The following is a 13517-nucleotide window of genomic DNA, read 5'->3' as shown; positions in this document are numbered from 1 at the left end:
AGGGTCTAGAGAACAAACTCTGTGAGGAGCAGCTGAGGAAGCTGGGGTTGTTTAGTCTGGAGAAAAGGAGGCTCAGGGAAGACTTTATTGCTCTCTACAACTACATGAAAAGTAGGCTGTAGCCAGGTGGGCGTCATGATATCTTCTCCCATGCAACAAGAGGAAATGGCCTCAAGCTGCACCAGGTGAGGTTCAGGTTGGACATCAGGAAGAATTTTTTCTCTGAAAGGGTGGTTAGGCATTGGAACAGGCTGCCCAGGAAGGTGATGGAGTCACCATGCCTGGAAGTATTCAAGAAACAACTGGATGTGGCACTCGGTGCTATGTTTTAGTTGACAAGGTGGTGTTTGGTCAAATGTTGGACTCGATGATCTTGGAGGTCTTTTTCAACATTAATGATTCTATGATTCTATCATGTGTTTTTAAAACCTCACTCATGGTCTATTAATATTACAAACAGCAGAATTTATTAGGATATGCTTCTTTGCCCCCCATCTCTAATCAGTGTCAGTGTACTGGACCAGTCTCTCAGCACTTAGAAAACTGCTTACACTGGTAAACTCCTTAGAGCCCAAGTTCCTACCGGGTTTCTAACATGAGGTACTCTTCTGCTTATAACCACTATGGGCTATGATTCAGGTGAGCTCTGCTACTTGCATGTCCATTAGACAAGTCCTTACCCTCAGAAGAAAGGGAAGAAAACATGATGACTCACCAACTCTGATTCCCAACCAAGATCCCTGTTTTTTCAACTACTGTTGGTGCTGATGCCTATTTTTTGTAATCTCTAACTGAAGCTTCAATTGGCATTAAGGACTGTTCATTGAATCAAAATTCAATACCATGCTGATGCACTTTGGTCTCTGATGGTTTTGGTTTGGTTTGGTTTTTCTTTTTTTCAGTGTAATCCTTTCTTTGCTTAATTTGGGCATCACAGTGCCTGGGGTGTGGATCATGGTGGACAGCTGAGCACCCAGTTTCTCCTGGGGCTTGCTTCCAGGCGAGTGAGGAAAGGAGAGCTACGTGCTGTACTCTTCAAGTTTGGCAATGCCATGGAGCATTGAATCCCCCATTGTTGTAGGAGGACTAGCAGAAAGAAACGTGGTCTTAAAATTTGTAGCAGTAATGCTGATGTAGTTGGTTTCTGCTAAACATTTCTAATAATATAGCTACTCCTTCAGCATCGGGTTTGTTAAAAATTGATTTTATACTATGCATTCAATTGGTACATTTTCTCTGTTAGCAGGCACCATTTCATTGCACTTAGGATATCATAAAAACTGATTTGACTCCTCTGAAATTGACAAGCATATTCCAATGGATTTGAATATAGTAGCCTTAGCCCTTGGCAGTTTTTGAGCACACAAAAATGGAAATTTTGGACCTTTCTTCAGTGTACAAGTTGGATTGTTCTGATGAAAGATAGGTGTAAGGTCTGTTGCACAAGTGAATATAAATTTTTATGCAGAGGAATAGGGTATTATTGAAAAAGAAAATACACATTTTTCATACAATGGAAAGCTTCTTTTATCTTAAGTATGCTGCAGAGTGGGGTTTGAAAAAAAAAAAAAAAGAAAATCTAAGAGATTACCTAAACAGACAAATATATGAAGAAAATAATCACAGTGGTGGAATTTTATCGTTATATTACCTTTTTCTTAGTTGGTTTGGTGGTTGTTTTTTTCCTCTGCATGACATAAGAAGGGAGCGGAGGTGGTCTGAAGAGAGCAGAAATGATGGGTAAAATACTTCATTTCCAAAGAAAATATTGCAGTTGAAAATAAAAAGGTCAAGTACTTGCACAATTTCAGTTTTTGCCCCATTTTTGAGTCAGCCATGAATGATAATAGTAGCCTGGATTCTTTGTGTCACTTCGGTTTCCCGTAATCAACTGTTACTGTGATGTCCTTGAATTAATAATAGTCTCATCATTTAAGACCACTCACTTCCTTAGTTTGTTTTTTAAATAGCTACGCTGCACTTTATTGCAGCATTGCACATTGCATTTTCAGAAATAAAAGCAGTGGCTCATGAAGGGATACTGCCAGCACAGTACCCTGTCCCTCACAGGGTGAGCTGGGCACAGAACAGCCCCAGATGCGCATTGAGGGGCTCATCCTGGAACCTTTGGCTCCTGCTTCCCCCTGTTCCCCCTTGGCAGTAGCAGGTAGATGCTGTGGGAGCTCTCCTTCTGCTGTGGTTTGTAATGGAGCCTGTAGCTCACCAGGTTGCATTTATGGCCACACGCAGGGTACTAAATGCCGCGAATCAGCCTGTCCAGTGTAATGCCAGGCTATGCTTATTTTGTCAAATGAAGTATGGCAGGAAGACAGCAAGCCTGGGCTTCAGTGCTTCTCTCTTTAGCAATAGAGCTCAGGGTAGGGCTGAGTCTTGGGCTGCCTCTGCTGCTCTTCCCTGTTTGGCTTGAAGTAAGTGTGCAAGACTCTCAGGTCGTCCAGATCTCTTAAGATAATAAGTTTTGAAATAGAAAAATAATAGCCATATAATAGCCAACATAACTGATAGTAAGAGGGGTGGGTAATATAAACTAAGGAAAAGGGCTTCACAAGAAGTCTGCACTTCCCCTCCCTGCCTGAATGGGAGATTCATTTTCCTCTAACCCTGCCATGCCTGTCACCTGGGTCTCCAAACCATAAAAGAAATTTCTGTTTCCCTTCTCTGAAAAGTCCTCTGGTCTCCATCACCTCTGAAATTTCACTGTGGGTTGGCTCCTGATGTAGGCATATCCTCCATCTTCATCTGTTTGTTTTCTTCTTGCCTGGTCTTCTCTGTGCTCCAGCAGCTTTCCACAGCTCAAGTGCACTTAGTGTCACAAGCTAGACACACAACCTCTCCCTCTCCCTCAAGCTCCTTACTGATCTGCGTTATAGAGGCCAAGGTGAACAGCCTGGGGAGGCTTGCACACTGGTCTGCTTAAGGTTAAGAGGAAGAGGAAGGTATTGTCTGCAGAACCTGTCCACCAAACTGGAGACAAGTTAAAGAGTTAATTACTGTATCCTGCACCATCATTTGAAGTCAGTCCACAGCAGTGTCTCTTGCAGTATGATGGCTCTGACTTTATTTCCTGAATTTTTACTCTAATCTGTACTATTTGAATGCAGGAGGAAAGTGGCACTAACTGAATCAGTGAAAAATTGGCACTATCAACTATGAATAATCCAACACTAATACTCTTTCACAAAGAAAAAGATTTTTTTTTTAATGTGGTGGTGAAAAATATAAGGTAAACCAGTAATTATATCTTCCTCATACTCCCAGATAGATAAAAAACGTGGTGCAAATTTTTAAAGCAATACTGCAAATCATCAATACCTGCTATACTGAACCTTATGAAGCCAAAAGCGTTTGTTTTAAATTGAATATTTGTATTTAGTTATGGCTCATTAAAGGAACAATTAAGACTGAATTGTGCTAGCAGTTAACTAGTGATATCAAGTGCCTAGCTGAAAATAGACAATTTCCATCTGCCTTAACTATTCTGAAAACAAATGAAAAATAGTTGGATGAACTCTTTCTTATACCAACACAACAGAGTTTAAATTTTATCCAGAAAGAAACAGTAGGTTGTTGTCAAGAGCCATCAGCATATAGAAGGACACAAACTTCTCTTCTAGATGAGCTGCAGGCTTTTCAGAAGGTTTGGATTTACCTTCAGATTGAAATCTCAAGAATGTTAATGAGAAAAGCAAACAATTTTTTTCCCTATCAGACAAGGCAGGACTGCTTGTAGTCCCTAAATCCTGAAAAAGGAACTTGTGTTTTTTTCAATATCATGTTGATTGATCTCAAATATATCTTATAGTTTGTATGCTGAGTTTAGACTTGGATACTTAGAGGTGGGCAGCTACTACTCTATTCTATGTTTGCTTGGGCTTATTTAAAATTCTAGGTTTATTTAAAATATCTATCTGGATGTGTCTCTCAAATTACTTTGTAATTATTGAAATGTATGTATGTTTTAATTTTTCATTAATGCTTGTTAAGGTGTAAACTAAAAACTGCAATAGAGTATTTTAGTGAAATTAAAACCATACGCTCCAAACTTCTTACATTCTTTTTTTTTTCAATGGATTGGATAAGTTTCTTTAAGTGCATGGAAGTGTTTAAACTAAATGGAGCAGGGAACCCATGTATGTGTTTCTAGATGGTGATGTAAATCCCCTAGTGAGCCACAGTAATAGGAAAGCAGCACTTGAAAGCCAGATGCAATGAAAATTTAAACATATTGCGTTCATAGCATGTGATAGTTTAATCATTATTTAAGCTTTAGAAATGTCACAGCATAATTACTTTCAGGATGAGTACAAACACTTTCATGCACAAAAATTGCTTTCTTGCTGCAACTTTTGCTTCTCATGGGAAAGTTATGCTTTTGTGAATTTTCTGAACTTGATCTTGTTCATCACTTGATCACAGACAAATTCTCAATGAAAACTCAAAATCCAAAAGATTAAAATAAAGCCTACAGATATTCTTTAAAACTAAGCATGTATTTTCTTTGTGCTCTTTAAAAAAAAAAAATCTGTGAAACTATTTCTTTCAATTAAGAAGAAAAATTGCAACAAAACCAGTTAAATGGAAAATGCTTTGTAAATCCTATTTGCAGCGTCAAGGAATGGAAAGCTACCAAATGCTGGATTTATAAGCACCCATGCAGGATTAAATTCAGCTCCTCTGTGGATGTGATACATTTTTACAAACTTCACAAGCATACATGGAGCCCTGCCTCCTGTACTTTGAAGAAAATACAGGGGCCAGTACTTATTTTCTAAATTTGTCCTGTATCTGGAATGTTCTGATGAATGCAATTGACTTTGCAGTATAAATTGTGTTGATATGTCAAATAGTATCATAATCCCAGACTACATTTAGATGCAAACACTTCCACTTTACATAGCCTACTACGATTTGTTTATAATATGAGCAGTTTGGGTTGGATTTTGGAAAATAGCAGTTATAATGGTTCTGCCATATCTGAGAAACAGGCTAGAGAAAAAATACTCTCCATGTATTTTGGGGGTGGGGTTGTTTGCACATTTTCTAAGCAGTAATCTTTTTGGAGCAGCTGTATATCCTCATAGTAAAGACTTAAAGGTCATAAAAATTGCCTTTGTATCAGGAATGTACTGGAACTTACTTGTGGTAGATTCATTGGAATTTTTCCATTGTGAGTCTTTGTAAACTTGAACTTTTCACATGTTCTGTAGGAGCAAAATCATCGTAATCATTTCACATCCCTTAAAGTTTGTGACACCTTCTGTGCTCTCATAAGCTTGTTAGTGCTAACCAGAAAATAAATCTGTCATCCCTGTGGAGCCACTGAGTGTGCTGCAGATGTACCTGTGGGGCTGAAGGTAGACTTCTCTGTAACCCATGCAATGGCCATGGTACAACCCTTTTCTCTCCTCCTGTATTTCACTTGCTGGGCCCTGACAGCAGAGACTAAAATCACTGAGACATAGAAGAGGATTAAGCAGGTATTCTTTAATTTAGCTCTTCATGTGTCATAGAATCGTAGAATCACAGAATGGTTTGGGTTGGAAGGAACCTTAAAGATCATCTAGTTTCAACCTCCCCTGCCGTGGACAGGGACACCTTCCACTAGACCAGGTTGGTCAAAGCCCCATCCAACCTTGCCTTGAACACTTCTGTGGATGGGGCATCCACAGCTTCTCTGGGCAACCTGTACCCAAGTTTCACCACCCTCACAGGGACAAATTTCTTACAATGTCTAATCTGAACCTACTCTGTCAGTGTGAAGCAATTCCCCCTTGTCCTGTTACTACATGCCCTTGTAAAAAGTCTCTCTCAATCTTTCTTGTAGACTCCCTTCAGATACTGTAACGCCACAATTAGGTCACCCTGAAGCCTTTACTTTTCCAGACTGAACAATCCTAATTCTCTCAGCCTTTCCTCAGAGGAGAGGTGCTCTAGCCCTCCGATCATCTTTGTGGCCCTCCTCTGGACTTGCTCCAACAGACATTCCTCCTGTGCTGGGAACCCCAGAGCTGGATGCAGCACTCCAGGTGGGGTCTCACCAGAGCAGAGGGGCAGAATCCCCTCACTCAACCTGCTGCCCACACTGCTTTGGATGCAGCCCAGGACACAGCTGGCTTTCTCAACTGCGAGCTCACATTGCTGTGTCATGACCAGCCTCTCATCCATCAGCACCCCCAAGTCCTTCTCGGCTCAGCCTTTATTGATACCAGGAGTTGCCCTGATCCAGATGCAGCACCTTGCATTGGTCATCTTAAACCGCATGTGAAATTCTCATGTGCCCACTCCTTGAACTTTCCCAGGTCCCTCTGGGTGGCATCCCATCCTTCAGGTATGTCAACTGCACCACTCAGCTTGGTGTCATCTGCAGATTTGCTGAGGGTGCACTTGATCTTTGCGTGAAAACAATACTGTTCCGTCTGATACATTGTCTAAGAGCAAAAATTGGGAGATTTGCTATGGGCACGCAGTAAGCTAAATCACTTGTACGTGAACTTAATGAATATTAGAGCTGTTTTAGTTTCACAGAACTACCAAATAACTGTGGAAAGTGTTGGTGATCGTGGTCCTGACATGCCCTTCAGTCTGGCAGCCCCAGTTTAAGCTCGCTGCCTACACTTGGCTCTCCTGCCATGCAGTTCTGTGATGGAGAAGGTAAGATGGGCTGACAAACAGTCCTCAAAGATTCACTGAGATCAGGGTGTGTCCTGCATGATGAAAGGAGCAATTATTATTTTAAAGGCTGCCATCCATCCCTACAGGCACCAAAGTATTACATCACTGTGTGTATAGGACAGAGTGGCAGTAATCAATAGATGTGATGTGCTGGGGGCCCACGGAGGGACAAGTTAGCATTTCCCAGGCAGAATGACTGGATATAATTAAGTGAAATAAACAAGGCTTATCCTTAGGGGGGAAAAAGCCCTCATCAACTATTGTGAATTGAAAAGCAAGATTTCTTTATCAAATAGTACAGTTGGGTTTGTTTAAGCATAGAATTTCTTCACCAGTCAAAACCCTATATTTCTTGCAAAGAAAGCAATATGGTCTGTTGCTTGAACACAATAATGATGATGACTGAGTGGTAAAGAAACAAAGTAATGTACGTGATTTTTATTACTGACAAGCAAAACTGAAAATCTGAAGCCAGATACATCTGATAATTTCAAGACTCACTTGACAGATAATGACTCTGACTGCTCTCAAATCCTGTCCTCACAGGGCCCAGCCTCCTCTCCCAGAGTGCACTCCAGCTCAATTCCAAACCTGAAGGGTCTTTCCAGTACTCAGCCAGCTACCACAGCAACCAGACCCTTGCCCTGGGCGAAACAGCGGCTGCCCAGCTCCCGTCACGCAGCAGTCAGACCAGAGGTGCCATCCAGAGCTACAGCCAGGTACGTGTCCTAAGGAATCGGGGTCTCTCACATCTGAAATTGTGTGGAGTACCTCCCAGGAAACAGAGCTGTTCAGTGCTTGCCTGCACCTAAATTTCTGCCTTTGCTTTCTGTCTTGTTCAACACACCTGCAGCAGGGTGGAGTTGCCATCTTGATTTTTGTAAATCTATAGTGGGTTGACTTGCATAGTAATAAAGTAATCCTGATTAAAAAGGAGATTTACATGCCAGTTTTACTTACTTGCTTGCATATATTTTCTGGTAATAGCATGTTTAAGCATTTAATTTTGAAAGCAAATTTCTGTGACTGTGCCGATTAGCAGCCCATACTAAGGTTTAGGACCTGCCAGCTTTGGTATGAGCGTATTACTGAAAGCAGTAAGTGCCAGGAAACAAAAACAAAGCCATGCTGACACCAGATGCAAAACCTGCTTGGGATATCATGCATCATCTGATGCTGTGGCCTAATCCCAAGTGTAAGAATAACTTTTTTTACCCCGCATTGCAAAACAATCAGCTTCTCAGGTTCAACCAGCTTCAACCTATACATTTGAAACATTTTGAAAGATTGTTTCAGATACTCATGAAAATTTTGTAAATCTCTCTGCCTGTCTATACCGCCCTTCCTGGCTCTTATATGTAACCCTCTCACCTTCTGTGCTTTTTACGGTGACACCAAAGCCTCTCACTAGGAAGTTAAGCTTCAATTTAGAAAAAAATTTCTAGAAGTGTTCATGCTTCTGTTCATAAACAAAGTCTGACTGGGTTGCATTGGTCAGCACAGGTTATTTTCTCTGTTTAGATTTTTACCATCCCAGCAAAGCAGATCATCTCAGTGTGACACTGGGACATTTCATAATTCAGGATTCTGTAGAGGAGAGTAGTATTTGAATTTCAAAGCCCTAAATTGCTAAGAGATTTCAAGTATCATAGTAATTGCTCAGTTTGTGGGATACCGAGAGACATACAATATCCTATTCTCTCAATTTGCTCAGAAAAGCTCCCTATCCTCTAAGACTGAAAAAATTACATAAAGCACAGTTAAATTTCATTTCAAAATGGGTAGATATGTCTTTTTCATAGAATCTTTTAGGTTAGAAAAGACCTCTAAAAACATGGAGTCCAACCGCTAACCCAGCACTTCCAAGGTCATCACTAAAACATATCTCCAAGTGCCACATCTGCATGTCTTCTAGGGATCATGACTCAACAACCCTTTCAGTGAAAAAATTCTTCCTGATGTCCAAACTGAACCTCAGCTGGTGCAGCTTGGTGCTATTTCCTCTTGTCCTATCACTCCTTACCTGGCAGAAGAGACAGCCTGGCTACAACCTCCTTTCAGGTAGTTGTAGAGAGTGATAAGGTCACCCCTGAGCCTCCTCTTCTCCAGGCTAAACAACCCCAGCTCCCTCAGCTGCTCCTCCTAAGACTTGTGTTCCAGACCCTTTCCCAGCTCTGTTGCCCTTCTCCAAACCCGCTCCACAACCTCAATGTCTTTCTCGTAGTGAGGGGTCCAGAACTGAACACAGGATTCAAGGTGTGGCCTCACCAGTGCTGAACACAGGGGGATGATCACTGCCCTAATCCTGCTGGCCACACTATTCCTGATACAGGCCAGGATGCCATTGGCCTTCTTGGACCCCTGGGCACACTGCCGGCTCATGTTTAGCCAGCTGTTGACCAACACCTCCTTTTCTGCTGGGCCACTTTCCAGCCACTCTTCCCCAACCTGTAGTGCTCCATTGTGGCCCAAGTGCAGGACTCAGCACTTTGCCTCATGTAACCTCACAGAATTGGCCTCACCCTATTGATAACAGCCTGTTCAGATCCCTCTGCAGAGCCTTCCTACCCTCCAGCAGACCAACACTCCTACCGAACTTGGTTTTGTCTGCAAACTGACTTAGGGTACACTTGATCCCCATGTCCAGATCATCAGTACAAATATTAAACAGAACTCTCCCCAGTACTGAGCCTTGGGGAGCCCCACTAGTGGCAGGCCACCAACTCGATGTAGCACCATTCATCACCACTCTGTGGGCCTAGCTATCCAGCCAGGTTTCAACATAGCGAAGAGTGCACCCAGCCATGCTATGGGAAGCCAGTTTCTCCAGGTGAATGTTGTGAAAAAGTGTCATCTGGAGCTGTGCTTTTTGAAAAGCATTGTACCTCGGAGGTTAACCTGAAAGACTGTGGTGAAGTCCTTCAGGAGACTGGAAAAAGTCAGACCATGAAAAGGGAGCAGGTTATGAGAGCAACAGAAGCAAGAACAAAGAAATGAGAGGGGAAGGAGAAAGAATCTATTTTTTTAAAAAAGGTAGGAAGGAAAATTATGCAGTTATGTAGAAGTTAGAAATAATTATATTCTTTATATAAATTTTGTTATTCTCATTGATAGAAAAGGATGAATTTATGGAGGGGGAAAAAATAATGATGTAGATTTCCTTCTTTGAAATTGCACTGAAAGCCATTGCTTAGATATGAGAAGCTCTCATGAACAATCCACTTCATAGAGAACTGGTTTCCTTCAGAAATGTAACTAGTAAGTTAGAAAGGCAACCTTTCCTATCCTATTTTTCTTGGTGTAGAGGGCAGAAAATAGGTTTTCTTCTTGTTTTCCTTCACATTGTGTGGTAGATGTTCCTGTAGGAAAACAATTCAGAGAACTTAATAATTTTTCACGCCATGATCCTGCAATCTGACAACTTCAGATGAAATAAAATATATTTTGAAATTACTAACAAACTGCCATATAAACTATGAATTAATGCCATAAAAAGCATATAAGGGAGGCTTAAAAGAGGTAACCAAGAAAAGGAAGATTCAAAAGTCAAAATTAAAAAGTTCTGAATATGACCATTGCTGATCCCACAATTAAGGAGGAAAAAAAAGTCAATTCTTGGAATTGTTTTGCTATCCCTATTATAATTAAAATAAGCCTCAGGAGTTGAAACTGCTCAGATTGTGATCATTTCCTTTGGTATTTGTGTGCAAGGAATATAGCTATCTCTCAACATAAGTGATAGCCCAAATGCATGCAAAAAACCTGTAAATAGTCCCAAGGCCAGCTGTGACAGTAAGAACAATTTGTGAAAATGCAATTGTATAAAAAAGAGAAACTAATTAGTCTTGGGACTTCCTGTATAGTGCTGCAAAGTGCAATCTAACATTTTTGTCAATTTGGTGGAGTTCATTATAGATCATAGAGGTTTTTTTGTGCTTTGAGTGCTTTAGAACACAAAACTTTTATCTTCTAAATGCTACTGGAATAGGATTTCATAGCAAAAACTGCTCCTCTGGCAGGGAATTACTCTGCTTCCCCACTGAAAAAAGCTTTTCAAACTTGGTGTCCAGATGTTGATATATCCTCTATTAATCAGTGTGGTTTATTTGTGAAGTCAGTAGTGAGTTTTATAAAAAGAAAACTAGCAGATTTTCCAGATGAGTTGCTCAAAAATGAATCTTCTATTTGGACAGTGTAACTTAAGAATGACTGGGTTTACTGTAATCTTGAGAGTGGTCATTTTACGTTGTAGATACCATAGGAATATAAAGCATAACATATTCTACCATGTGTTTGCAAGGAAACAGAAAGGGAAGTTTACATTTATGGATGAGGATTTGTTTAGCTTTTGGTGATGCTGCAGTCTTTTCAGAGGCTGAGGCAGCAACACAGGTAGATCTACTGTGTATTATCCTGTGCTCCTGATGCTTCTGGACTGAATAAGCTGACACAGAATTGAAAAACCCTAAAAACCAAAAAGTAGATGGAAAATGAAGATGTTAAAAAAACCCACCTTGAAAACCATTTAACAGTTAATTTTCTAACTTTTCTATACTCTTTTTCTTATAAACAAATCATAAGTTTGTCATTCATCAGACCACCACACCTCACTAGCCCTATTTAATTCATGAGCAAATGAGTGCTAGAATGTGTTCAGTTGTCAAGCAGAAACTGTATACTGGCCACAAGATGATAGGCTGCTTCAAAAACTACCCAGACAAAATTTAAAATAAGTTCTTAACTTCTGATAAGATATAGCAGATGATGATAAGTTTAATAACTGGATTCTAAATGTGAATGTGAGAAGTTTTCTGTCATTACGGAAACAGATGAAATCTTAAGACAGATTACTCTTATTACAGCACTCAGAGAACAATTCACTAGTAGAGCTTATGGCAGTGAAGATCTGCAGTGCTGGTTTGATCCTACAATAGGTAAGGATTGCAGTTTTCACTGCTGCTTTAAAAGCACAGATTAACCATCTCTGGACACTCTGAAAGGATCTCACGCAATTCTGTTTCTGGATGTAAAAAACTACGATAATATTACCTACCTTCATCTATATGTGTGGCCTTCAAGATCAGGATCAGGTAGGCTGAGAAATTTTCCTAATGGTGTTGGAATGTTTGGAGTGGAACAATGGAACAAAATCAGGAGAAACAGATGGAATAGGACACATTTGAGGGATCCAGAGGATAGTCTGGCATCTATTATTGTATAAGTGCATTTGAATATAATGCTGAACATCTTCTTGATGTTAGTCAGGAACCTAAAAATGACATCAAAGCAGTCCTGCAGAAGAATGGCCCTTCTTCAGGTCCTGCCCAAAGACTGAAGTGTGCATCCCAAAGACTAGAGAACGTTAAAGAATTTTCCATGCCCTCATCTGCCCTATGTAAGAGTTTTGATAGAGGCATTGGACCAGAGCAGTGACACCTTGAGTGAAGCCTTATGAAAGGTTCTTTGGGCTGACAGAAAAGAAAAGTAGCCCTCAATAGACTGGCAAGTCTTGCAGTCTCTGAAAGAGCATAGAGCATAACTGAGATTGTGAAACAGACCTGCACCCTTAGGGTGTCTCTCGAAAACCCTAGTAAGGATGATCAAGTTTTCTGCCTAAAGCCAGCAACACACACCAATATTCAAAAGCCTAAGCAGCCTGGAGGAATGTCTTCCACGCAACTTGAGCATACAATTGGAAAATCCTCCCTAGAATCAAGAGAAAGGTTGTTCACCTGGGCATCAGTGTGCTACATATGACTGTTTGGATTCCTAAGATATGACCTGGTTTGAGATTTTACGGGCCAAGAGATCGCTGGAAGTTCCAGAGAGCAAAACAAGCTGAAAGCTTTTGCTGGCATTTAATGCTAAACTAAAAATACTTGTGAATAGAATTTCATCCAGACCTAAGATGGGCATGTAGACTGACTCAAATGTAACATAACTTTTCAGTTTCTTCTGTTACCTGTCAGAGAAGTAAAAAGGACATTGAGTGCAAATTTTCATTTCTCAAAGGTAACTAGTATCATGATTCAAATTTTCCAGTATTTTCCTGGAAATTGCATCATTATCTCATTCTAATGAAATTACTATGAAGGCTTTTCTGGTTTTAGTTCTAAGACTCAGGAGGTTGAACTAACAGAAGTTCCATTTCTTAGTACCTGTGAATTATGCAGCATAGATACACAGAGCCCAGCAGGTTTTGCATTTGTGTTTTCACATCTCTAAGAAGCAAATGGTTTGAAGGGATTATAGCTGATACATCAAATAGATTTGCTGCACCTGCTGACATCATAATGGTCATCTTGTTCTCTGAGATTTTTGCTATTCAGGTTTTGCTAGTGTTACACACCATTTTTCCCTCTGGGAGCAATCTCCAAGAATCAATGTGCTGCTGTTTCAGTAATTAGCAGCTGACCCCAAAGTTTCACATAAACTGTCTAAGTCATCTAGGATTTTGTAATTCCTTATCCATGAAAAATTTTTCTGTAGAATAAATAAGTCACCACACTTATTTGCCCCTCTCCATTCCACTCCATAAAACAGAAATCCTGTCTTGCATTCTTTCATTTACTCTTTTTTGGTTAATTTAATGTTTCAATTCTGATTTACATTTTCAATTGGAATTGTAAAAAAAAGGAAAAAAAATAAAAAAAGCTATTTTACTGGATTTAGTGCATTAAATGCTTGAATGAACAGGCAAACAACAGTTAGACTGTTGTCTAGTCTCCTATAACCTAACTGGACACCCTCAGTAATTTTCTGTATAAAGTTCTACAGATCTTGTTTTGTCCGTATCAGTAGAAAATGATCTTTGTATGATTAAA

The 13517-nt window shown here is 40.2% G+C and overlaps 1 protein-coding gene across 12 annotated transcripts in view; it reads left to right on the top strand.

Moving 5' to 3' along the window:
• Positions 1 to 13517, top strand: part of CTNND2 (catenin delta 2) — a 645784-nt gene that overhangs the window by 353393 nt on the left and 278874 nt on the right. For all 12 annotated transcript variants that reach the window (XM_027681495.1, XM_027681470.1, XM_027681446.1 and 9 more), the window contains one exon: positions 7240 to 7412. In XM_027681495.1, coding sequence (XP_027537296.1) covers positions 7240 to 7412 — 173 coding nt within the window. The remainder of the gene's footprint in view (positions 1 to 7239; positions 7413 to 13517) is intronic.

Source organism: Neopelma chrysocephalum, unplaced genomic scaffold (assembly GCF_003984885.1).
Source record: "Neopelma chrysocephalum unplaced genomic scaffold, ASM398488v2 Primary Assembly neopelma1_22b, whole genome shotgun sequence".
Taxonomy (NCBI): domain Eukaryota; kingdom Metazoa; phylum Chordata; class Aves; order Passeriformes; family Pipridae; genus Neopelma; species Neopelma chrysocephalum.
Note: the sequence above shows the minus strand (reverse complement) of the source record. Positions and strands in the feature narration are given on the sequence as shown.